Source organism: Cyrtonyx montezumae, unplaced genomic scaffold, assembly GCF_038088225.1.
Source record: "Cyrtonyx montezumae isolate F1298 unplaced genomic scaffold, pur_monq_1.0 scaffold_16, whole genome shotgun sequence".
Classification (NCBI taxonomy): Eukaryota; Metazoa; Chordata; class Aves; order Galliformes; family Odontophoridae; genus Cyrtonyx; species Cyrtonyx montezumae.
Genome location: NW_027071892.1, coordinates 12,662,066 through 12,689,999, shown reverse-complemented (window position 1 = coordinate 12,689,999; position 27,934 = coordinate 12,662,066). Strand labels below are relative to the sequence as shown.

Genomic DNA, 27,934 nt, shown 5'->3' with positions numbered 1-27,934 from the left:
CATGCAGGAACTGGATCCTACACTTCATGCTTCCACCTGAAAGGGAAAAGGTAATTTGCTATGGCCCAATGCAGATCCAGTGAAACAACTCAGGACATCTCCCTCCACCAACCCAGAACCTAACATGTTTATGCCAGCACCATCTAATCCTGCTCTGTCTGATAGTAAACAGTGCAGTTATCGAGTGACCCACAGGGAGAAACATTCAGAGACAAAAAGATTGAGGCAAGTTTCCTTTTTGTCTGCCACTGATTTCTTGATCAACTTGCCCAAAACTGAGAAACAAGGAGGAAGAGGACCTACAATGTGATACAGAGCTCACAGCACACTTGCTCTGCCTGCTGAGGCTCTAGAGGTCACTGCAGCCAGTGCTCCCTGCCCTAAGTGCCCACCTACTGAAGAAGAAAAGATGGTTTTCTAAAGATGATTTCCTAAAGATGACAGCAGTGACAGTGAGACTGATGCACAGTGGTGCAGTTCACTCTGTGACTTTGGTAGGAATCCCAGGAGCAACGCCTAACTACAAGTTTTACTCCATTTGAATTGCTGTGTCTATAAATCTCTATGCTGGTGGAATTAGATGCAAAGTAAGGAAAACTCACAAACTTACTATTATTGTAAGATCTACAGTATAAAACTGCCAAGGTTTAAGATCACAGAGATATTTCCAAATATTTCAATCCAGGGCCGTTCCACTACCACAAAATACAGCAGGGAGGTAGGGAATAATTTGGCAAATGGATGTTATAATTTACCTCATTATAGTCCCGTTTCAGACTGCAAATTTACATTAAGAGAATAATAATATAAGAATCCCTTTGAGAAACACTATCTTCAGGAAAAAAAACCAAAATGCTTTTCGTAGAGAAAATCCCAATATAAAAAAAGCACTTAATGTAGTTACCAGTGGGGTCTGCAGGCCCAACTCCACAAAGAGCAGAATAACTGCAGACAGGTACTTTGCTTCTCCAAATGCAAAGGGCCCAACGAGCACAGCCCTGCTGACACTGCCTACAGGACAGCCTTGCTACACTGCAGGGAATCACCAACACCACGCAGTGGGTCTTAAAGATGCTGGCATTTTGAATTTTGCAAGCCTGTCTTCTGCGAGGGGAGAGCACATCACCAGGCAACACGGTTTTAGACAGCCTCAGCCACTCCCCCACTGGGGTTAGAGGAGGAGGATGCTTTATTACCTCCAGCTCCGCATTGTGGGCGTGCAGCTTCTGCACCATCTCCTCTGCCTCCCGCATGCGCCGGTTCAGCTGTGGGGAGTGCTCAGCAGGGGTCAGCTCGCTGTCATAGGACTCCAGGATTGCCCTCATCCCATCACGCTCCTGCAGGGAAGAACAGAAATCACCATCAGGGATAGAGCCCCTGACCTCACACAGGAATAAGTTCTCAGAACAATGTGTTTTTTTCCCCGTTGCCAAAAAAAAACTGGATGGATGTATTCTCATGGTCTCTGTGTGTGCACTGAGTCACAGGTGTGGACACACAGCTCTGACAAAATCAATGAAAGAAAACAAGAGATGAGAAACCAGACTGCCTTGGGTATGTAAAAGCACACTTCCCGTGCAGGAAAGCAACATGCCTTCACCCTCACGAGCAAATACCAACTGAAAACAGAGCCTTCCTTCTTTTTGGAGACACTATCCGAATTCAATGGGCTGAACAGATTTCTTCAGCAAAACACTGAGTGTAGTACTTGACATTTTTCCTGCCACAGAATTCCAGCAATGAATGAGCACAATTATGGCAACAGAAATGAAATAGATTTGATGATGAACAAGGCGACTGAGAGCAAATATCCCCCAAACCGTATGTGACTGACTGCTTGTTAAGTGCTGCCATATTCAGTGTTTATAATTAATTTTTTTCAGAGGTTAATATCCTGTTGAGAATGGGTTTGGCTCACTTTCCTATTTGCTGACTGTTATAAACAGGAGGATCCCTCTCCACGCAATGAGAGCTTTCACACTCCCAAGTACTAAAGCTAACTGTGTTAGGCAGCACCTTGTGATCAAGACATCGGTGGGGACAAAAAGCTGAACAACAATCCAGAAAGTCAGGTGTGTTTTAAGGAGATGGCTGGCTACAGTGCAATGTGCATACAGGGACTGGAGAGCTGATGAAATGCTCCATATTTTGACTGCACTGAAGAGCCTTGATGTTCTCAAGGCTGCAGAACAGAGTCAAAGCAGTGCGTTCCCACTGCATAAATCAAAAGAGCAGACACTCCTAGGAAATCTTACAGGGTTGCCTCCCTTTCATTGCTGAAATTTGTATTTCACCCTGCTCCAGCAATGCACAAACATTCAGGGCAAATCCATTACCTCTGCGAATGCTGCGATCACAAACATCCAAACTGTTATTAGAGGATCACTCAGCTTTACAGCTGTGCCATTCCCAGGCCACTATCTCTACAGCAAAACTTGGAGCAGCTCACAAACACTGCTCAGCCATGCTGAAACACTTTGCTGGGACCCTGCTCTCTTGTGGAAGTCAAACATCACTGGGATAGGAAATCTCTTTCCCCTCAATCCCAAATGTTAATGGCTGTATTACAGATAGAGAAGGGGAAACTGCTCAGTCAAGGAAGCCCATACCTGAAGGTTGTCCTCCCTCTTCAAATCTGAAGGTCAGACACTGATTGTGGATAGCATGTGTACGCACGGGGAAGGAACATTCAAAATTCAAAGTGCAAAAATAAGAAGGGGGCACTGCCAGAGGAAGGTTTGTGTTCAGAGTGTGTGATGCACTGAAATGTCTGTCAAGATGGTTGGGCTGGTCAGCAGGTAAAAGGATCTCAAGATTTAAGCCCAGCCTGAGGCTGAAAGAACCACGTTAATAAAGAAAAACAGGTTCTAACATAAAGAGTATTGGAAGCTATTATTGGCTTCTTGCTCAGGCCTGACAGAAGGGAAATACTTTTCTAAGCAAATAACAGTTTTCCCATAAAGTTTACAAAGAATTATCGATCTAACGAACACATAAAAGGAAGAACTTCCATGTTGCTGCAGGAGGAGAAAACTAGATAGAGCCACACCAACCTGCCTGGTAATGAACTTGTTAAGTAGAAAAGCAGCAGTAATGGATGGCTCCACCCTCCTCCCCCAGCAACATGCATGTCGCCCTGTCTGCCAAGTGTACTCTCTCTAAGGCAGCCTGCCTTTGCTTACAAGATGACTTTCGTCCCCCATTTGCTCCAGAATCACTGTCTAGAACACTGAAAAGAACATAATGATGGCATTTAGTGAAGTGATTGGGTTTATCCTTGCACACAGTTGCAATTACAGCATCACCTCACTGGCTCTATGTACTCCAAGCTGCTTGCTATCCTAATTTTCTGCAAAGCATCTTCCATCAATGTGGTAATTTAACATGGCAACGTTCTCTCCATTACAGGAGGGCACTTCCAAACCCTCGAGCATTTTTTCAGCAGCAAACCGGACCTGTGGCGATTCCCATCACACCTGGTTTCCAATTAACTGCTGAACATGAGGTCAGTCAAGTCCTTCCCAGCAAGATCCCAGCAGTTCCCCAAGCTGTTCAGCTGCAACAACAGCAACCGTCTGCTTTCACATTAGGACGACATTGGATGAGGACAGGAGCAGGACATTCTTGCGAGGTGTCTCTCCCCTGAAGCCAGCTACACACCTTGCCCTTCAAAACCATTCACTGAACAGATGAAACTTGCCAGGAAAAGGCATGCATGGCAAACACAGCATGAGCTATAGTGAAAAAAAATGGGCTGAAAAGCTGGAATAAAGGGCAGTACAATTAAACACTTGATCCCGGAGTTTAGTTCTCCTCCTTAATTATTTCTAAATATTAATACTGTAATGAAATCATTTCTCAACAACAAGTGGTCCCCAGCTCCATTTTCCAATTCCTCCCCCGCCGAGAGCACTCACTGAGAGCTTTTCTCTCCCTCCTAAAAGAACTGGTTTGTTTGGCAGGAAATGGAGGATCTTTTTAAGAAGTGATCTGTTTAAAAAGATTCTCAACAATTTAATCCTGGTTTTGTAGTTGCCACACCAAAGACCTCTGCAGTGACTTCAGTGTGTCTTTTCTGACTCTCTACCAACACTTCTGCTCTCTCAAGAGAGTATTCAGCAGAATTGCTAACATGAGGACCCTGAGAGCTGAGAAGCCTTCCACCCACCAGCTGCCACCATCCCTTCCAGCATGGCACACATCACCGAAGCAGCGCAGCCGCACACCTCCAGGGGCAGCCCATGGCCTCCATACACAGAACGGGGAATGCCCAACTCCCTGCCACGCATCAGGAGCAACTGGAGAAAAGGTAGAAATACAGTAAAAGAATTAAAAATGCCACGGGACCCTTTATTTATGTTATATATAGATAGGTATAAATAAAATCTTGGACCCTATTCTCGCTGATGCTTGTTAGCCCCTCCTCAAACACACATACACAGAATCCACCGCAGACTTTCTAATTAGTTGAAGAAAAGAAAAATCAATAGGAAAGAAATTAAAGTTACAAATCTCACTGAAGTCAGTCACACACACTGGGAAAATTTGTTCCTGGGGTAAAGTTTATCTAGTGTCATAATTTTATTGAAATCCTATATCTTCCTATTGACTTTTATCGTTTGAAGCTGGATACCACAGTTGTCATTATTAGAGTTTCAGTGTTGCTTGCAGACCCAAGGTTTCGGGTTGGTTATCTTTTTTTCCCCTTTATAAACAAGCTGTAATTGTCTGTTTTATTGATCAATAAATCTTTCGGCTGCCTCTCTTCACCCAGCTTCTGCTCTGTTAAGAGTCCTGAGCCATTCTCTGAAAGAAAATATAAGGTTGTTGTGTTTGAAAGAACAGATTGTTTTGTCATTAGCAATGAAAGAGCAGGAATTGTGCTGGTCGGTTCCGATAATGGCTTTTTAATGACGAATTCTAGTCAAAGTAAAATCTGCTTTATTTCCACATGAGTGAACTTCAACTATTAATCCAAAACCCAAACACAGCTCGCTTGCTCTCTCACTTCTGCATGGGTTCCAGCCTGGCAGAGGAGAGAGACTTTGTAAAGTGGAATCATAAAAATATTTCCCACTCAGCGCCTTTTTGATGGTGCAGAAATATTCCTGCTCCTAGTGTTAGATGAGCTTTTTGTTTAATTAATGATAATTTCAAGAGAATGCTAATAGACTGCTTCATTATAGGAAATCAGTGGCAAGACTTCCCCTCCTCTTCCTCTCCAGACTCCGAACTCTAAATTAGTCGCAATAAGAGAGAGCTTCAAAACAAGATTGAAGAAAGAATATAGAGCTTCAACATCAAACAGATGCTATTTGCAATCAGGTATAATTTAGCTAAATACTCCTCCTAAAAACACAAATAGAAGAGAAAGATGAACAGAGACCTGCACGTTTTCCTGCTTTAAGCTATATAGGTACACACGTACAAAGCGGGAGATAGTATCTGAGGCTGCACCAACTGCTTTACAGGATAAAAATTAGCAGTATGAGGTGCGGGAATAAAAGCCAAAATGTGGTCAGAAGTAACTGAAGAATACTTCTATTATCAGATGGTGTTAAGACCTGCTGACAAAATACATCCTTTCAGTCCAACAGAAATGACTGGCAGGTGTTTGTAGACCAGAGTTTCCTATCAGTGAGGAACTCTCCAATGGCACGAGGCCCTGAGAATAGGACAGAAAAACAGACTCACCCTTTGTGAAGGAGGACAGGAGATAGAGACTCTGGCAATTATCAATCACTTCATAATTTTGGTATCTCATAAAATACTTGAAGAAAATACCAACAAATGAATTGCAAGAAGCTAGAGAAGAATGACAGACAAGAAGCAATCAGCTGACACTCAGTATGAATAATAACAAACCAGTCCATTTTCCTTCTTTGACAGGTGACTTGTCTGCTGAATAAAGGCAAATAAATCTCAACTTCAGTGATGCGTTTATCAAAGAGGAGGATTACAATCCAACAACATCTCTGTAATTGAGAGAAATGAATTTGCATCAAGGTGATGAAATTCACAACAGCAAAGCACTGAGCCCTGCATCTCGTGTAGCAACACAGTTTTACAAGTTTTACAAGTGACTTGGTCCTCACTAGCAAAATTTCTTATGAGACTGTTAATTATACCCATGGCTAGGTTGTTAAGCCCAACTTTGTAATTAGGTTTCGGTCTTCAAAGGCTGTACACAATACATTCCATCGCCTCACAGAAAATGGCTGGAAAAAAAGTTGTGGTGACAGAAAGATGTAAGAGTCAGAGGCCTGAAGACTGAAGGTACATGGGCTAAAAATGCCAATTCAATCAGACCGGGCTGCTATGGGAACCTATCTAAGAGGAGATACATTCCCTCAGCTCCTGACCCTCCCCCAGTGCATTGCTAACAAGAGCTAATTGAGCCTTCTAGAACAAATACGTCAAACAAAACCAGCAAAAATCAAATTACCAGAAACTTCTCAAATCCTCCTTGTCAACGGCAGTATCCACTGCCACCGGAAGGCAAACCGTCCCCATTTCTCTCAGCATGCTTATCTTTGGCATGTAACTAATCACATTTAAACCAACATTCTTTTCCCAAATCTCCCAACAGTTTCCTTCTCAGAAATAGCTATTTCCCAACATTTCTCTTTGTGGCTGACCTATTTTCACATTACTTTGCAAATTAGTACTGACTGCAGACACATATGTATACACACACCACTGACTTTCTACTCGAGACCCCAATTAAAGCAGCTTACAAACTGCCAGTTGACTCCACAAAAACATCCAGCTGATTTCACTACCCTTGCATTGACAAGGACATTAGAGAATGGTTTTTCAAAATATCCTTACCTCTTGGAGGTGACTTCCCAGGTACCAGCCCCCTGCTTGCGTTTTTGCCCCTCACACCACTCTGAGGTTATTGCAGGAGTCTAAAGATGGATTTAACATCTATGGAAACCCTTCATAAGGTGCTGCGTTCTACAGACAAGGCTTCTCCAACAGAAATAAAACATTTCTTCTATTGTAAGGCCAAGTACCTTTATCCTATCTAACCTGAACGAGAGCAAGGTCAGAAAAACTAAGGTACACTGTAACTACAAATTCACAACCAAGCAGGAATTAGGCAGCTTTATCCCTCCCGTCATTTTTCTACAGCTGTTGGTTTTCATCACTTTTACTGCTGCTCTTGCAACACAGCCATTCTCCTACTACTGCATCATTACAGTTGATCAATGGCTTTCCACCCAAGGAACCACGTTGGAAGTCTATGGAAAGCAGCTGAGAGAAAGTGCAGCAAGCTGAGACCACTGAGCAAAGGGACTGAGACAGAGGGAAAGACAAACGGCGGCCGCTTTGGGATACCCCAGTGAGCTCTACGATTCTGCACTACGCTGCAGCTCTGCAGTACAACAGCTCTACTGGCAAGTGTCCTGCAGATAATAATAAATGTGCAGCTACAATTGCAGGTATACCTTATAGGCTCTTGTATTCTGCAACTTTTCCTTCGGATTTACAGCTCTTCCTTTCTAGCTATCGTCCCTCAGCTTCAGTGCTTCCATAAGGAAGGCCTGGCTTTGCCTCACATCCTGGCAACGGACCAGCACAAATAAATCCACTGTAACTCTTCTAATCTGTCTCTGATAAATCCCCTGCTTACCATCTTCTGGAAAATTGTTCATGGTCTCTAAAAGCCTCATTCTGCTTATAGCACATACATATGCCAGATGACAAGCAATCATACAACTGACACTGCAGCAAACTAAACATTATCTGACTAAAATACCCCCGGGGTCCTCTTGCTTCACAGTGAGTTAACATGTTTAGTTATGTTTCTTAACCTCCTGCTGTGAAATAATTTTATGGCTGTTCTGGGGGGGCTTTTTATTCCCTGTTTAACTTCCTTCTACTGGGATGTTCAACGCTGCCTATGCTGAGCACAAGCTCAGTTTTCTATCTGTCTCATCTATTCATCCCAAATCCTCTTTCTGCTGCTTCTCCCAGCCCCGCTGCTCAGACAGCAGCAATCCCACACAAGTGTGAAGCTGCCATATCCACTTGGCTCAGAACAGAGCCACGCTGCTCTGACAGCCACACGGCACCATGCACTCAGTTCACATTTGAAAAATGATCATTTAAAAAAAGAAAAAAAAAGAAAGAGAACACCAAACTCCTCTTCCACCTAGCCACCCGATTACCCACGCTGGCAGGGGGAAGGCATGCAATCGACAGAAAGTGTATCCGTCCCCACTTACCGCCAATAAATAACTCAGATTTTATTCATTCATTCAAAAAGAAAAAGGAAAAAAAAAAAAGAAAGTATTACTCAAACCTGAAAATAAAGTTTTTGTGGCTGTGCATCAGACTCTTCTATTTTGACAGCACCGACAGAACATAAAAATTCAGCCCTATACGTATTCCTTACCCTCTGATTTCTTTCTCCTGCCCAGTAAGTAACCCAGATTCTGGCCTCTAAATCTCTAACAAGCCAGTTTCCTGCAGATTTAACCTCTTAAATATCATTAAGTTGGGAAAAAAGTAAACCGAACTGTGCTCTAAACCAGCGTGGTTATCTCTGCAAAAATAAATAAAAAATAAAAACTCAGAGAACCAAGTTCATCCAGTCAGTTCAATATATTACACTGAACTCATAGCAATTTCTTGGTCTTCTTATAGACTTATTTCTGTTCTAGAAATACAGCAACTGTGGCTTTTTGAAGCAGGCAAACAAAGCAGGGCTTCTCACTAATGCTTCACCCGACTGCATTATTAGAAAATGTTCTACTAGACTTTACTTAATTCGTAAAATATTCCCTCTACTTCATAACTTCAGGGATATAAAACATCAAGAACTTCAATAAGCTTCAGAAATCATAGGTCAGATCATCGGATAGGTCACCCCCAGTGCATCTGTATCAGCTCTTAGGGCTCTGCAGCAGCTCCCTGTCCTCTCAGCCCAGGGACACAACCCATCCCCATGGGCAGTGCAGGGCCTAGGCCCCCCAGCACGTGCAGGTCCAGAACCTCGTGTTGCTCACTGAGCTTCCTGAGGTTGGTGACAGCACGGCCATCTCGTTTGTCAACATCTCACCTCTGAGCAGTGAGATCGGGCTAGCTTAAGAGAGCTTATTTCATCACATCGAGCGATTGACATGAGACAAGGTAATAATCAGCCATAACTTGGAACTAAAGTTCTACATTTTACTGCACTGTGGCCAAAATACAGATTTTGCATTACAGAAACCATGTGGGTTAGGTGCTTTAACATGCATCACTTGAAAACATGAGTGAATAACAAATTCAATACTTCAAGCGTATAAGCCAACACTAGCCACTGAACAGAAAAAAGAAAGAAAGAAAAGAAGAGGTTAGAAGCACAAGCTGCACCAAACAGCACTGCCTTGGCCTTGTGAGATCAGTATCCTCTCTCAGCCCAAGACCTCGGCTCGGATGATATGCACAGAACACATCTCATTAGCACAACCATAGCCCATATGCAGGGTTGCTCTCAGAGGTAAAAACCCCAAATCTCAGCTCCTCTTCAACCATTTCCATCATTTGTCTCCCTTGCATCAGACAGAAGGTTTGTTTAGTGATTGTAAAAGAGCCTTCTGCTCCCTGAAAACACTGTGACACGCAGGTATGGGATTGTGGTGCTCTGCCTCCATTCCCATCCCACCTTTGCCTTGGACTTCTCAACTCCAAAAAATCAGCATTTAGCAAATGTTTCTGAAAAACAACCACTCACTCACTGACAACTTCTCTGGATATTGTTATTGCTCACAGAAACATCCAGCCTCTTTCCGAACCCCGATGAATTCATGACCTTGTCAATTTCCTGGTAGGAATGAAGCCCACAGCTTTATCCATTGCTTGAAAATGTATTTTCTTTTATCAGTTTTTAATTTGCCACCTTTCAGCTTCATTGAACACCTTTGTTCTTGTGCAGAGCAGACAAGGAAAACAACAGCTCCCAAACAACTTCTCTAAACCATTCATTAGACTGTGAGCTATCAACTTGTCACCTCTTCTTCAACTACTTTTTAAGGTAAACAAGTCCCATCTTCACTTTTCCAGTGCAGCTGCTTTCCCAAGCTTCCACGTTTTTATCCCCCATCTGCTCCAGCTCTGCACTACTGTAACTGCAGCCAGCTGATGAGGTGTAAATGAAGCTCTGGAGTCACCCATCCTTTCCCCACTTCTCTCTCTGTGAGTGCACTATACCCTCTCCTAACTCCAGGACAGTGGAAGAACTCAGGATCTGGATGCTCCTGCTGCCCACCGACCTCATCCAACTCAGGTTACCCACAGACCCGGCTCCACCACACTCACCCATAGGTGAGTGGCCCCAAACTCTGCCCAGGCACTCCTACAAAAGCTGCTGAGCCAGGGGATGCCAAGGCCTGGCTGTGAGCAGAAGGATACGCCGCAGGCAATCCCCTCCTCAAGCAGAGAAGAAAACGCGTGCCTATACTACAGAAAGAACCTGCAGCCCTTGTGATAACTGCCCACGTACATGGGTTTCCTCAAATATTAAATGTTTCCAAATGAAAAGATTGCCTTTAAATAACCTGCAAGTGATTTGGGCTAATATTAATATTAGCTGCCACTCAGCAAATGCCTTCCTTTCAGAGCTGCTGGAGCGCTGGTTAATTCCCGCAGACAAAAACGTTCCTTTCTTTGTTCTCCCTCCACTGGCTCTGCAATATTAAGTCAACAAAATCTATCCTCAGAACTGCACTGACATCAAGAATGTTATGCTCAAACCATTAGACAAAATGCAAAGTACCGAAGTCAAGCTTCATTAAAAACAAGTGGAAAAATCAGTTTACCAGAAGAAAAACATTATCTAGGAAATACATTCATTATATACATCTGAAAGAGAATGATGATTAAATGTTTAAAACCAAAACATTCAGCAATCTTTTAATTAATATTTGATCACAAAATTATGCATGCTCATATTTGTTTATGTTTTATTCTCAGCCAAACCACAGAGCAAGAAGGACCACAGGCCCAGCATTTAACAGATCTGCTTTGTTACAGACTAAAATCCAGGTTTTGTTTCCACACTAAACATCTGCTGTGTATTTCCTCTATCAGAGGAAAATGGACTATGAGTATTTCTATTTCTGGGCATAACTCCTTCCCAGCGAGTAGGACTGAGTGTGAAGAGGAAGGGGCAGAACAGAGGGACAAGGTCTCTCCCTGGCACCTGGCAGGGTGCTTACACCTGTCTGGAGTCCAGCAAGCAGTAGTGGGAGGTTTACAGCAGACATCAGCTCTTTTGCAACAGGTTTCCCAAATGTAATTAGAGACTATAGAAATAGCTTGTGATTAATACTCACTGGAGTCAAGAAGTAAATTGGAGAAAAAGCCTTTAGCTGAACATGAGCAAATCAGGTTGGCTCCAGATGTACATAATGTGACAAAAATACTATGGCTGCACCTCTACAAGCCTTCCATCTCCGCATGTCCTCTAGTTCAGATCATCACAGAACACCTCTGGTGGCATCCAGAAACGCAGTGCAGAAGGCAAAGGGTGGGATTCAAACACCTGAGTCTCACAAAGGCACAGAACCCACTGAGCACACACCACACTTCAACAGATGTTTGGGAAGCAGTGATCCGGCCCCCAGGAGCTGCTGCCTGGCCCACCGTGGCTCCCAGGCTCTCCCCTGGACTGCTCCCCTCACCCAAGGCAGCAGGACACGGCAGAGCAGCACTCCCCAGCACCTCTAAGTCTCAAAAGTTTGTTATCTGTTCCTCTAACAGCACTCTTTTACGTATGTGAAGATATGTTTATCTCCAGACTTCCCCAGCGTTCAGTTCTCTCGGTTTCTGCCACGTGCTGAACTGTAGCTTCACTGAAGTTTCCCTGTCTGTGGGGATCACGGGCATGCAAACCACATGCTCCTAAAGGGGTTTAGCTATTCAGACATCTTGTTGCCCCCCCCCTTCATCAACAGTTTGGTACTATAAACAAACAGCAGCAATAGAAAAAAGAAGAACTTTGTGGAGTGAGCTTCTCCCTGCCTCCTCCCGCAGGAACAAAGGCAAAGAGCCGCTCGCTCTGCGCATCACTCACACTCCCCGTCCCGCTCACAGCCTTCCTGACAAGGCAGGCTCTAATATTAGACAGCACTCTTATTAGCTGAGATCAGAGAGCGTGCTGCTACGCCCCGCAGGTACCGCGCTCCGCAGAGGTTGCTCTCTTTCACAAATCATACGTAATTGCCTCTTTAATATCAGCGCCGAATCGAGTGCAATGTGATCATTATGCTCTAAATTCAACGTTCTCGCACTTCAAACGTATATTTCATACTTAAAGAATACTTTTTAAAGTAAAAAAAATGCTTCAAAAAGCTTGGAATTAAAGTCATTAGACAATTTAACCCACTGATAAAAACAGCAAAGAGAAAAGAAACCCAACTCCCCCTATGCTCTAAACAGCAATTTCTTTCCCACTATCCACACGAAGAAACGGGGGGGGGGGGGGGTGGGGGGGTCTGAAGTGGTTTTAAATCCTAATGTTGGAATGAATGGAACATGATTGATACAGCTGTTGTGTACCTCCAGAGGTGTGACAGCCCAGCATCCTGCTGCACCCCACAGCACAGCGGTCCCAGGGGCACAGTGCCCCACATCAGACATGGGCTGCAGGGGGAGATCTGCAGCACACGGCTGACCTCTGTGGACATCAGCCTGGAGGTTGGCAGGGAGCAGGGGATGCACACCGCAAAGGCAAACTTGCAGGAAGAGAGCAGGGCCAGCAGGAGATGGGAAACAAACCTCAGCTTGGCTGATTTCACTGCTCTGCATTAAGGGAATTCACGTGGTCCCTATTGAGTCTGTTAGCAGAACGCTCTAAACAGGCTGCTGACCAAGACATGGCAGCCTGTTTGCTGGGTGGTTTAAGAAGCATGAAGCATTAGCTGGTATGGACCTGCAGCAAAAGCTGGAAGGGGAGGACAGCTACTCATCACTAATGCTTGCTTTCACATTGCTCTCTACTCAGCTTGCTGACAGTCTGGCATGCTAATGGGTATTCAGGATTTTTTTCCTCCCTTTCTTCTCATCTTCAGTCTTTCCCTCTATGTTTAGTACCCAATTTGTTACTTCTGGATCGTGTCTGATAACGGATGCCCAGCCTTAAATTCCTTCAAGAGGTCTGATTTCACCCCTTAGATTCCTCTCTTTTTCATTTACTGGAGGAATAGTTAAACTGCATTTTTCCAGTCTGCTTTTTAAATGGAAAAGACAACTGCCAAGAGGGGCAAATCTCACCTTCCCCTGCCTCTTACAGGTCAGTCCCTCCCTTGTTCATTGTTCCTACTGGAACAATGCTGTCTCCTGACATATCAACAAAGAAAGATACCTGCATGGTATCATCACTGACCCCTCTTCAGATCTCACCGCTTAACAAAAGCAATTAAATGCTGTACCTTCAAGAAAAAAAACAATTGTTCACAAATTCCTGCACAGTTCTGAGTTGAATGCACTCTTTGCTGTCATTCTTGGTCTCATTTCCTAAAATGTTTAACTTGAGTTTACCAATGTAGCACAAACAAGTGACTCTCCCTCCTGGGAGAAACTGGAGCAGACACAGTGAAGACAGGTTGAAAAATGCCTAGAGAATATAGGCAAAAGGAGGTCTTATGAGGACAGTGTTTTAACTAACTTGGTTCCTGGAAATCTTCTGCTTAACAGGACAGATATGTAGCACTACCTCCAGGCTTTCACGCTGCACTTGTTATCAGTTAATAACAGGAGCAGTGCATTAGGGAAGTTCATTCAGCTTGGCTGTGGTCATTCAGCAGCTCAGCAGAATGGCATGAACAGATCTCTGTCCAACCTCAGTCCAGGGGTCTTCCAGTTAAGTCATTCACACAGTAAAATCTGTGTTTTACCAGCTATGCACCAGCTCTGTTTAGGAAAAGCACTGTTTTTGTGCAGCCACTTCTGCTACAAAGAAACAGAGAAAGAAGGCAGAGATGTTAACAAGCGTCAACAATTCTACCTATTCCTGTTACACGTGCCCCAAAACCTCAACACCTTTAAGTCATGAAAAGGAAAGAAGAATAATTTTGTTCTAAATTGTTCTGCAGAAGTGGTGGGGACCTACCAAAATCAACCAAAAATGGCTTTGCATTGTAGGAATAAAAGAGCACAAAGGTGCCGTGCTGTGACACTGCCAGTAAACCATACCTCTCGAGACATCACTGATGCTTTGTCCTCTCCCTCAATACGAGCAAAGGAGATTGTACACAGGAACCACAGCACAGAGCTGCCCCGAGCACTTAGCATGTAGGTGTGGAAGGATGCTGCTCACAGCCAAACAGAGCAGACTGAGCAGAGCCATAGGTGCAGGCTAACTCATCAAGCTGCTCAATATACGTGCAGCAACAAAGCCATGCGAGGATCAAATGAAATTAATTCTGTCTAATGACAAATTAATTGTCCATGCCAACCCTTAACGTCTCCATTGTCAAATGAATTTCCGTGTTATTTACCCTCCACAACTTCCCACGGGGAAGGAGAAAGACAGCTGCTCAGATTAAAGAACGAAACACAAGAGCCTCCGAGACAAAGGATCTTTTCATTTTCTGAATGATTGCTCCACTCCAAAACATCTTATGAGAAATAATGTTTGGGTTTTGTTGTGGTTTTGTGTTCTGGCTTTTTTTTCCTTTCTTTTTTAAACAAAAACAAGATGCAAACTGCCTGATTTGATGCTGCTATTTCATCACCTCAGCACTGAACGCACCAACTTTTAATGGCATGGAAAGATAGGCTCAGGCAGAAATAATGTTCCTGTTATAAGAAAAACAAATTGTCAACAGACCTAAGAATGTGTATTTTTCTCATTTCATATTCTTTAAGGCACGAATCACTGCAGTTCTCATCTTATTTATTGACAATGGGAACATTTTTAAAGGCATATAAGATACCAACAAAAGCAGTGTCACTGTAATGCCGAGCTATAAATTCCTTCAGGCCACCAGAAAAATGACAGATGCTGCAAAATCCCTACTGCTTTTGTTTCACAACCTGATTTTAATGCCTCTAAAACATCCCATATCATCCAGTTTGACCACACCAAATAATACCTCTCAAAACCGTCATCTAATGGGCCAATTTTTCTGGGAAATAAAAGCTTTCTCTAACAGAAACATCAGTGCTACATCCCACTTAAACAATCTGCTTTTGTGCCTGAGGACTGCCCAAGCTTAGGGAACAGGCTCGTAGCAAAGAACTGGTCCATTCAACCCTGGAGTTCTGGACAGAGAGGGTAAATGGAGCAGAGACACAGAAAGGTCTCAGGAGAAATTCATGTCTTTGACCTGACTGCTCCAGCCCTGCAGTGGTTTTGACTGGACAAGCAGTGCTGAAGGATATGGGGCAGCTCTTGTATAGACTGAGGTCAAAGTGCTTCGTCATGCAACCTACAATGGGGTTTTATAAGATTACCTGCAGAGTTGATACAGAAACCTCCCAGTAACTTCTTTCAGCTGAACTGGAATGTTTTCTCTATGGCCAACAGCAGAATTCTATGTGGTTTCAACTCGTCAGACTTGCAATGGGCATGAATAAACTGGACAACAGAGCAGTGCTACCAGAATTCTGGCCTGAACATCCCTGCAACCCCAGAGGAAAGCAAAAATTTGGATGCTGCTGAACTACGGGGCACGACCTGGGAAAAAATCCCACAAAAATGAGCACCATCTATCAAAGTAGGATTTAATTTATCCTAGCCGCAATGTTTTTCTAAACAGAGAAGATTAGGAGCAACAGATTCGCTCTTGCAAAGCAGAAACAAAACAACTTTTAGTTAAGAAATCAAGCAGATGGCCCATGCAGATTAAAGAGTAGGTACACCACAATGAAACAGCATACTGCTGCACACAAATCCCACAGTAATTACAGCAGCAGCGTTGTTCCACTAATGATGCTATGCCTGTGAACTGGGACAAATTAACACAAAGACACACATGCGGGTGACTTGCAGCCCAAGGGAAGGTGAATCTGATGGAGAGACAGACATTTAAGACAATCACAACAGATTAAATGCTGTAAGGTACTGGTGAATAATTTGCATCCCCAACAAAAAGTGGAATATAGGGAGGGATGTGCTCCCCATCTGTCCTAGATCTGTATGAAAATTGATGCTCTCTCTAGGGATTGTGCAACCAATCTTTCTCTTCTCAGATGTATTTGAGCATCTTTATTGCTAGCCTACATTCGGTAAGTTCTGTAGGGCTGTGAAGGAGAATCACTATCACTGGGGCTTGTCCACAGCCAGGCTGCATCTGCTCTAACCAGTTAAGGGGATGCCTTAAAGCAAAGTCCCATCTAACTGTAATGCCTGCACTGATGCTCCCAAACACCTTCAGCTGCTGGAGCAGCTGTCCCAGAGCTTTGTGTCTAACGAACAGAGTCACCATGCAGCTTTCCACCCCAAAGAGCAGAACACCATTCTGGCTGTTACTGATGCCTCCTACTTCTGGGCTTCAAGAGCTGGAAGGTGCTGAGAGCTTTCCCAGTCTGGACCAGTGATTTTGTTCTGTACTTTAATTCTCTACTTTAATAAAAATCAATTTTGTTTTGTACTTCAGATGACATTAAGCTAATGAAGGTCCCGCAGACGGAGGAACGCTGAGCCTGGCCACAGCCCAACTAAAACTTGCTGCTGCTGCACACAGCACAGAGCTTGTTACATATCTGTGCTCACAACCAACTCAAAATAATGAACCTTAATTATATGAATGGGAGAAAGTCTGCTGTGTATCGTTTTCAAACCTGTTGAAGACTCTTTGAGTCTGTAACCCCACGGCCTCGCGCTTTATTCCATCAGAAGTTAATTACAGGAGAGGCAGTTTCCAGATGTATTAAGAGCTATCACATACCAAGGGGTCATTCATGCTGGAGATGGGAAAACACATTAATGGGAAAGGTGCTGTGAGCATCTGAGCTTTCTTAGCAACATCTACAGACACAAGCACAGAATTCATGACCTCTCTCTTCTATCAGAGCTACTCACAAAGCAGAAAACATCCACTGAACCAGACCTCCACAGCACTTCAATCTGCTGATTTCTGCAAGTGCTCTGCATCACTGTCCCCCCCCACAATAATACTGTAACTGTCAGCAACTGTATTCAGCCAGGATACAGAGCTTTCCATCATGGGACAACACAAGTGTGGAGAGATCTCTCAAGCACCAAGATCATCCCGGTGCTTCAGAGCCTCCTCAGAATGCGTCAGCAGGAGATGGATCTTTCAGTCTGGAAAACCATTCCTTCCCTGTGCAGAGGTCCTTCCGAAATATTCACGTTGTTTACTGCTCCTTCAGTGCCTATCTTCAGGGGCAGCCAAAAATTAAGAACAAGAATCCAGTTTCAGTATTAGGAGTCCTGCTGCGCTCTACTTCAGTTCCAGAAATCAAACTAACATAAAATTTTAATTAAAAAAAAAAAGCCAATGTACTAACAGAAAAACAAAAATTCTCATCATTTGAAACTTTCCCTTTCATCTGTATCTGAAACATCACTTTCTGCTCCCAATATCCATGTACATCAATGACAACCAGAAGGGTGGAAGGGAAGGATGAGGAACCAAAGACTCGTGACCCACAAATCAGACAAATCGGTTTTCCCCCCCATTTTTTCAAGTGCTCGGAGAGCACTTCTGGAATACAACATGAATGAAAGAAAAAGGTGCATGCATTATCTACATGCACACACGCATGTGCTTACACCAGTGTTAAGAAAAGCCTGAAAGTAGTTCCTTGCTTTTGTTAAATGCTTTCACATTTGCCCCAAACCAATACTGTATGCACAAAAATCACAAGTTGAACAGCTTGCCAAAGAGAGATAAGCTTTGCGCATCACTTTTTCATTATTTTTTTTTCCTTTTTTTTTTGTAAGCAGAGGCTCTCTCTTCCAGTTGTCAGAGCTCCATCAGCCCCCCCCCGGGTTGGTACACACTGTCTGCTCCATGTGTTGTCTCCTTCTCTTCTACAACCACGCATTTATTCCCCATCCCTAATGAATCTGGAGGGCTCCCTGCCTTCCTGCTGGCAGCTCTATCTCATTCCCCAACTGCACTTCGCAATAGGATTTAGGCAGCGATACTGAAACAATATTGGTTTCCATCATAAGGAACCTGGCACAATGTGTGGCTCCAGCTCCAGCAGCAAACCTCGAGCAGTACCCAGCTGCTCCGGGAGCACTCTCAGATGATGCTATAGATGCACATCAGGGATAAATCCCACCTGGAGGGATTCGTCTGCTCAGCACTGCTGGGCTGGCTCAGGAGGGGCTGTGGAATATCAAGTATGAGAACTCAGACACCAGAATCCCAGGGCATCTCTCAGCACCTGCTCAGAAAGCTGAGCTATGAGTTTGGAAGCACACAGGAGTTGTTGTGACAGTTCAGCAGGGATGAACTTCTCCCCTCCCACCCCCAACAAAACCTCCTGGAGGGATTTCCCTCTCCCTCCTCTTTAACTCTTTCTCAGAAGAGTTCTCAGGGAGTCACCCTGCATCACAAACTGCACTGCAGGAAACAAATGTGCCCCCAGCTGCCCTTGGTCCCTGGAAACTTAATTACCCTCAGTGCCCTCAAAATACCTCAGAAGCCCTCAGCAGCTGGAAGACCTCCGTGCCCATGCTCAACGAAGTGGATGTTCTGCATCTTTTCCTTGAGAAATGCAGACAGCGAGGCTTCACATTTTGCTGAAGCATTAAACTCCCTCTTGAAAAGCAACCTGGGATCAATTCTATTTCAGCTGCCGTGTAGCAATTTTAATCAAGTGTTAAAATGGAAGATATTGAAAAACTACCTGAAAATATAATCCTCTGAAACAATGTGAAAATGGAATGGGCAAGCAATAACACAACTGGAGCAGAAAACGATTACATTCAGTTTGCTCACACACCGAGCACCTGCTCTGCTCAATGCTGCTGTGAGAAGGCAATGGGAGATGCCAGCCCACACCTAAAGCTGTGCTCCCAGCCCCCTGCTCCCCATAGAAGTACTGCTTCCTCCTGCAGAAATTTCCTCTTTCGAACAAGAGGGATTAAAAGAAAAAGTGCTTAAAGCTCTCTATTTATAAAATTGCTTATGTAAAGATACTATTGTGAATGAAGTATTAAATTATGCAGCGCGAGATGTAATAGAGTGAATTATATTCAGTAAGATCACACGCTGCTGAAAATATGCAAAAAGCAGTGCTACGGGCTTTGAGTAGTCAAGCTACACACACACACACACACATATATATATTGCTCATCTCATTATTTTCTACTGTTTCCATGTGTGATAACATGCCCAATGCTGACACTTCTCCCATTCTCCCAGCAGACCCTACATTAGCATGTAAATAGCTGGAAGATAGGAGGAAATGAAAGCGAGGAAGAGCTCTTTAATTAACTTTAATCCTCTGAAAATCCATACAGCAATCTGTTCTGACAGCTTTCTACACGGGATCTTCTTAGGAGGTCCCTCAGTGCTGCCTGCGGATCACTGCCAGGCTAGACTGGGGAGAAAGAATGAACAAACCCATCACAGAGACAATATTTAGACATATTTCTGCTATTCAGTGATGACTGGTGACTGCCATCTGGCATCACCAGAGCAGTCTTCAGTTCCCAGTCAGGATGGGGAACAGAGAGATGCCATAAGCAAGAGGACAGCACGCTTCACACTCGTGTGACAGCCAGCGGTCGGCTCCAGGCTCAGCATGCAGACCTCACACACACACACACACACACACACACATACAGGGCAGTTTCCTCTGCCCCTCACTCCCTCAGCCTGCAGTCAGAGCAAAGCTCTCAAGGTTGAAGAGCAAAGCAATTTCATTGTTAGGAAACTCGATGAAACAGCTCTATAGTGGGATGCAGCCCTTCAGATCTTCAACAGCAAAACGGGCGACGGACGGTAAGATGTAATCACTGCTGAATGGCTTCCATTTCCCAAATGGAAGTGACAAGTTTTATGAATGGTGCTCAATTACATGAAATTTCAAACAAATCTTGGTGGCAGAAAAATTTAAGGGCAAATGGAGGGAGATGCAGTGCCTCAGTCTTCAGAAAACTGTCACACAGAGTTATTGGGTGGGTTGGATCCAACTGCGAATGGCATCCTGCTGCTTGATGGGAGTTGGTACAAGACTTGCAGGAAGAGACTGCTTTTTAGGCCCCCTACAGCACTGAAAGAGATGTTTCCCTGCAGGGTGGCCAAGAGCATCTTAAGGGCACGCACCAAGCAGAAAGCCAAGGAGAGAGGTCTTAGTCCCTGGGTTTCCTCAGAGCTGAATGAAGGAGCAGACCAGTAGAACTCAGAGTGCTGAAGTCCAGCAGGTGAACTGGGGGCAGGCCTGGCTACATCACAGGGCATCACACAACAAGCTTGAGAGGTCAGGGCTGGTGGGAAGAATGATGTTTGCAGCTTTCTTTGCTAAGAAGGGCAGAAAATGCAAGAAAAATAGGAAGTAATGCAAAGATGAGAGCCATGAAAATCTACCCAGTGAAATGATACAAAAAGCATGCAAAGCTGTAAAAGAGGAGGAAATAGAAGGGATGCTTCTTCAAGGCACATCACCAGCCTTTATAATACCCACTCCACCCAGATCAGAGACCAAACGCCCACTGAGAGGCTCAGAGGGAGGAATTTCCACCTGACATGTCTGGGTCATCCTCATCCTTTTCAGCCCAGACTCGCACAACATGTATGGAGCTGTTTTAACAAATATAAAACAGTGCAAAAGCATCAGGCTACAACTGTCACCCAACCCCATCAACCAGTTGCCTCTCTCCTATCACATTCTTCCACCCACACAGTGAGTACAAAAACCACACTGCCCTGTTACCCCCTCTCATTTTTTATGTTTTTTTTTAAACTGGTCTTATCAGGCATTTCACCTTCTTCATCAACCCATATTTCATAGCTGGAAGATACAGAAAACATTCAGCTTGGCAACTTCAAAAACACAGTGACTGGTAATGCTCAGAACAAAGCCTGCTCTTATGAATATGTAAGCACAAACTTCAATAAAATGACCTTTAACATAACAGGTTCTAGCTGAAGAAGCAAATCTCTACTGCCACATGAATTACTAAAGATGCAGGTGTTCCTTCTAGGATTCACCTTACACAGAATAGTCCTTACACATACTGATTGCTAATCCACTTTAAACCATGCATTAGTTCACGCAGCTTTGAGAAGATATGTTCAAATCTAATCTGATTTTCTAGTAAAAAGAAACATGATAAAAAGTGCACTTAACAGCTCTGAGGACAAATAAAAGCTGAAACTGGAATAAGTTTATAACCAGCTATAACCATATCCATGGCAAGTTGTAAGGTTGCACTCTGGACATTTTCAGTGCTGGGTATTCTCACCAGACAGCCAAACTGTGGCCTCACTTCAGCTGTCATCTGATCATTTCAAGTATGCTATCATCAACTGGATGCCTTATTTTAAAAATACGAAGAGCAAAACAAATCCACTAGGTGAAGTCTTGGTGCTTGTCTAAAGTGAAGGTCGCGTCAGTATGAAACAATGGAACTTGCAGCAAACAAAAGCTGCAGCAACGATACAATGCACACTTTAAAGGCGGATGAATTTCACTGCAATGGAAATACACAACCAGAAAACCAAGCTGAGGTGGGCAGCAGTGTGTGCAGAGCAGTTTTGAGTCCGTCAGCTCCAAAGAGCCCCAGAGACCTCTGCAGAGGGAGCCCAGCACTTCAGGACCCCACATGGCAGGAGGAGGAGGCACAGTAAGAATAATCCCAAAGCCAGATGCTCACGCAAGGCCAACGTAACAGAAGTGGTAACAGACAAAAGGAATAAAATCATTTATCATTAAAAATGGCTATTGTACGGGAGGCATTAGCAGACTTCCTCCTATCTGCTTTGAAAAGGAGATAAGGTTGCTCTGGGAAATTGGAGTCATCAGCGGGGAAGTTTCACCTGAGCATTAAGAAAATCAGCCGAGAAGGTTCAGAATTACAAAGCACCTCCTTTAGTTGAGTGTAAGAGGATGAAATAGAGACAGATAAGCGTAAGCTTTCGTTCAAGCAATTTAAGCCTAACTGGTTAACAATTCGTCTAGAGAACTCACAAGAGAGCAAAGAAGGGAACGGAGGGTTTGGAAGTCTATATAAATGACCCAGCACCTGCAGTCTTATTCACTACACGAGAATCAAATGCCCATCCAAGAGGAAAATCAGATCCTTATGTTAGCACAGGTTCACCAAAATCATACGAGATGCTCCCAGGATATGACGAGAGTCAGCATATGTAGGGAATCAGTGCAAGATTGATGCTAATGCCATGGGACAGGGACGCAGTCACACTGCAGCAGGGCACTCGCTGTACGAGGAAAGTCATTTTCACACACCTAAGACAAAAGCGCAGCTGTATTGTGTCCCACATAAAGAACAGAGAGACCAAACACTCTGAGGGAGAGATGTAATGAGTTAGGACCTAAAGCTCTCCCACAGAGCTGTCTGATGCGGACTCAGGTTTGCAGCCATTCCGTCCAAGAGTGGCAGTTCCCCTTCCCCAGCATAACGGAGAGAGGCAATGAGAGGAGGAAAAGTACAGCACCAAACTCTGAGTGCTGCTGAAACACCCTGAGTGACAGCGTCATTTACACTCCCAAAATAGAGTGTTTAACCTTCATTAGTTGTTAACAGCTCTCAGAAGCCTACCAAGGGTTGATGCTGAGATATTTATAACACACTGAACTCCAGACTAAGTTCCAAGATACAAAAGGGAAAGGACAGATAATGTAAGACTTCCCACCTCTGCTGCAGTTTCTTGTCAGACATAACTTGTCCAGTTACTTCCATGGACAAAGAGAAGACCCATCAGTCTGGGTCTTACAGCTTGTAATCCCAACAGCTAACTCCAAGGACAGCAGCAATCTCACCTTCCCAGTGAGCAGTGTAGCTCTCTTAATCTTTAAGATTTTTCTTAATCTGTATTGCTATGAAAGATGTGAAATCTCTATGTTTAATTTGATTAGTTTTCTTGTAACTGTATTAAAAGCTAATTACAATCCAAAAGTTGGGATGCAGATCTCTGGATATCCGTTCCCTTGCACAGAGTCATATCCCTGCACAGACCTGCAACCGAGGAGCAGCCTGCAGGTGCTGCAAGCTGAGGAGTGTCCTACGTACACCAATTCACTGCTGAGCAAACAAGGTGGGACCCACGCCTACCAGGCTGGGGTCAGCAGTAAGTCCTTTATCCTCTGCTACTGCTTATTCAATTGGAAATAGGTAATTCAATGTTTGGGAAGCAGCCCGGTTCCTCCAGCGGAGCAGCGTGACATTACATCGACCTGTGCAGCCCCTGGCTGACAAAGAGGAACAATTCCACATCCCTGATCCACCTCCTCGAAGAAAAACTAAGCAGAGTAAAAAGCCCAACTCCCTCTGCAGAGAGGGAAGCAGTGACTGCACAAACTCTAACACAGAAAGCCCCAAACCCATCCTAGCCAAGTGAAGCTTCAGAAGACTTCCTCAGAAAGGCAGGATGTTTCTGGAAGGAGACAGAGTCAGATTCACCGACTTTAGCTGTTCTCTTAGAGGGACAAAGTTAAGGAACAAACTCCAAAACAGACTCAGCTGCAGAGGATGCACCAACAGTGCAGGAGAAGGACCTTGAGGAGCTCAGAACTCACCAATCCATGGGCAGGGCAAGGAGGGAGGTGATGGCATGCACACTGCATCACTTCTGCCTGCATTGCTGGTTTACTCGTGTCACCCACAGTGAAGCACCAGATTTAGAAGTTGCTTTTCAAGTCTGTCAGCTTGCATGTGCCTCTGGAGAGTTAAACTAGCGCCCTGGCTATCTGTTACTGCTCTTCAGCATCCTGCTCAGGATATTCTCAGTAGCTTTAGCAGCTTTCTTTCTTCTTCTATTGGAATGCAAGGGCTACAGACACGGCCTCAGGTTGGCACCACACGTGACCATTCACCTGCATAGATGTTACATAAGAAATATCTTGGTCAGCACAAAAGGTGAGTTCAACAGTTTTTGTGGGCTTTTTTAATCATTTCTTTGGCAGAGAAGATTTCATTTGAAGCCTTCCATGTGTGATGAACTACACTGAGCTACCTGTGACCTGCAGCTCCCCAGCAGCTGTGCCATAGCAGAATCAGCTGCTCATCACCTCCTGTCACAGCTCACACGTTCAAAGAAGGACCAAATTCAGTGAACGTGTGCTCAGGAGCAGAGGGGATTGCTGAGAGCAGTGAAAGCAGGCAGCTCTCCTGCAGAAGGGGACTGGCAGGGCTGCACCTGGATGGGACAGAGCAAAGCTTGGGGAAACTACAGCTGCTGAGAGGGGTGCCACTGTGACAAAATGCCATCCTAGGGTAAAAAAAGGGCTCTGAGAAAGCAAATAGCTTTGGGAATCTAAACAGGGAGCGGAAGGGGTGAGGGGCAGAGAAAAGAGGAAGAAAAAAAATCACCCTGAGCTGAGTTGTTTGCTGCATCCTTGTAGAAAATACTCATGTTGAGATTTACTCAGTGAACAAACTGGAGGCAGAGAAACCCCCCGAGCACTCGGGGCCAGAGGTTCCCCACTGCACTGCTGATGGAGGGGAATGCATGGGGAAGGTGGGCAGGCTGCAGGGGGGGCAGCACAGCTCCTGCTCCCTTCATGCAAAAGGTCAAAAACTCCCTCACGCTGTGCTCTTATTTTTACAAAGCAACCTGGAGCGCTCCACAAGCACTTTTTTCTTCTCCCCCCCCCCCCCCACCCCCACCCCCAGCAGCACACTCTGACAAATGCTATCTTAATAAACATCTCTACTTTAGAGGAGGATAAAAGGCATTTTGATTTGATTTCGTTATATTTCCTGAAATTGCTTTTTTTCTTTCTGACCATTTTTTTTTCTGTCCGTTCGGTTGCAGTGGCTCTCATGGAGGGATAATGCAATAATACACCTGGCAAGGTCAGCTTCCCAATAACTTTGCAAATGGCATTTCCCTACAACAAAACATGAGTGAATTTTCTTTTCTTCTTTGCAATTAATACAATAGAAGTGTCAACCCTGAAAGTTGGTCTCCAAAGGCAGAATGTTCTCAAGGGAAAATTAGATTCTTTTTATTTTTAAGCCAGAAAGCATTTCCTTATCTGTAAAACTGAAAATGCCATTTATGTAGAAGAACAATTGTTTATGTGCAAAACAGAAGATATCTGCAGTTTATGTCCCTGTCTGAGGGAAAATAGAAAATAGTAAAGGCATAAATCCAACAGGGGAGGAGTTACATTGGGACACACGCTAACTCAGACGGGTTGCTCTGAGAACTGCACGGGATGGAAGTATTAGCTCATTCTGCACATGCCCTGTAGAAGCACACAGCACCCACTGAATGAAGCATTACTTCACATCCATTCTTACCTTCAATTGAATCACATGCTCAGTGCACAGAACTGGGCTCCCCAGCAGCTCAGGGCCATGGCTCTGGTGGAAAGCACAGAATGTGCAGAGCCATTCAAACATCACCCTGGGTTCTGCTTTCCTACACTTAAAAGATGCATGGATTCCCCATGGGACTGTAGGATCTTCCTACATACAACTCCACAAATAAGACTCATTCAAAATAGTTCTCCTCCTGACAGACAAAAGCTCAACATTAACGTTATGTGGAGAGCTCATCTTTTCCCATCTCATGTCTCTACATGTCCCACACAGCACTGAAAAAGGAAAACCCACAAAGCTCCCATTTATCAAGAAGCCTGTCATATAATAATCTCACAACATCAGAATTCATTAACTGAAACTAGACCAATTCTTCACGTTTACTACAATTTCTATTAAAGAATGTTGTCTCCATCTGAAATTCTGCTGCAGTCAATGTGCTCATAAAAGAGGGAACACTTCATTTCTCCTCACTGCAACAAATCACGGGCCAAAGACCATTCCCACAATACTTTGGAAAAAAAAACTCATTCAACTTCTAATATATTCATCAATTTAAGCAACGCTTGACCTGAGATGATGTGAACACGCACTGAACAAAACAGAGCTGCACGACGCCCTGCCAGCAGCAAGCCGAAACTCCTTAATTCTCCAGACAGTCCTTTGGGTTCATAAGATTTGGGGTCTTCATTTGCAAGGACACTCAGACTGACTGGTGCCTGAGCAGGGCAGCTGTTCCTACCAGAGGCTCAGATCGCATGCTGCAATAAGCTACTGTACAATTACTTAATTATCTCTCTCCTCCTATCCTTTAAAAAAAATCCACAGCGATTCAACTTGAAGCGAGCCCCGTTAATCCAGTTTTACGGCTGAGAATTAAAATAGAGAGAAGTCAGGGATTCAAAGTTCCTGTGGCACTACCACCCCTCTAAGAGGCACAGATATTAATGCCTTCAAACCCTAAGTATTTTAGGAACAAAGAAATGCTGAAAGCCCTTTCCATGCAGCTTATCCCAGCTAATAATTCAGCAGCAGACGTTCAGAAGTCCCAAGTCACTGCCCCTGTCCTTGGATGCAGCCCATGCCACCTCCCACAGCTACAAGCAGAGAAGTTTGCTCTGCCCAACACCTCCCAGCTGGAAGTCCTTCACTGCACCCACTTGCCTTCCCACTTGCTTTTCTGCCATACTTGCTCCAGCATCCTTCACAATTCAGGGCGAAGAAGCAAAGAAATAAATGTTACAGCACACGCATCAAGGGAACTATAACTTTGAATTATCTGACCTTGGTGAGTTTAAATTCTCCGCCATAACATTGGATTAACCTAATTTCTTTTTATTGAATATTTTACCTTTAGAAGTCACGCAGCCCGGTCTTCCAGAGAAATATGAGATCTGAAGGTCAAATAAATTCTTTTATGGTCGTATTTCTAATTTTCATAGTCTAACCTCTTAACTTTGAGCACTAATATCTTGTGCTGACGGGACAAAGCAGAAACCAGTCACTATTCTGGCAGAAAATTTATATTACACCTTCAAAAATACCCCAAACTAACACAACTTTTAATTTTGCTGCATATTCTGAATTGTTATAGCACTAGAAAGCTCCAAATGCCTTGCTTGCATAGAAATTGTCAGACATAGCAGCAGTCTGTCCCAGTGTCTCCACTTCCAAAAGTACCTGACACAAAGGTAGCAGTGGCCTCTGTATTTTGTAACTACAAGGTTTACTAGATCCACAGAAAGGCAGAAAAAGAAACCCAGGGCACTGATTCCAAAGAACAACACTAAGAAGTCATGGTGACCAAGCTCTGCTCTAGCATACCACACCTCCTCTATGCCTCTGCAGCACACATGTGAAGTCTATCCACTCTTGGTGAAGAACCAGGGCAGGGCCAGGTGACAAACAGAACCCACTTGAGAGGATGCGATGGAGAACACCACAGCATCAGCGAGGGAGCTGGGTCTCCTCTTTCTGAAATCTACAAATCTCTTCTGTTTTAACCTTCCAGATGGTTTCAGTATACTTGTTTGAAACTATTACAAAAAACTTCTTCTCCAAAGGCATCGATCTCAGCTCTCCTTATTCATTCTTTGCTGCAGTTGGATCAGCCAGCAGTGTTAGCAGGTCCCCTGGAACAGACTGCTTCAAAAAGGAAACTGTGCTCACTTCATTCTGGAAGACAATTTCCATTTGCTTAATATAGTCATGATATTTTAGTGAGGTAATTATACTCTTAGCTATCAGTAACAATTAAATCCTTCTCAGACTGAGGTTGCTTAATAAAGGTCTCAAAATAAATAACACATTCCAAACACAATATTTTTAAATGTCAAGCATGCAAATAAGATCTTGTAATGAATATAACGAAGCATCAAGTACAAATCAGCACGAAGTTTGCCTGTGATTGTACAGAACTCTACTGAAATTGCTGCTGGAGTTGCTGTGGAATTCTGATCACTGAGCCAGAAGAAAGGCAGCACAGGCACTGCAGATGAAACCATT

General features: G+C 44.1%; 1 protein-coding gene across 3 annotated transcripts in view; it reads right to left on the bottom strand.

The window, feature by feature from the left end:
- Positions 1 to 27,934, bottom strand: part of MAD1L1 (mitotic arrest deficient 1 like 1) — a 307,407-nt gene that overhangs the window by 186,428 nt on the left and 93,045 nt on the right. For all 3 annotated transcript variants that reach the window (XM_065732905.1, XM_065732906.1, XM_065732907.1), the window contains exon 12: positions 1,197 to 1,337. In XM_065732905.1, coding sequence (XP_065588977.1) covers positions 1,197 to 1,337 — 141 coding nt within the window. The remainder of the gene's footprint in view (positions 1 to 1,196; positions 1,338 to 27,934) is intronic.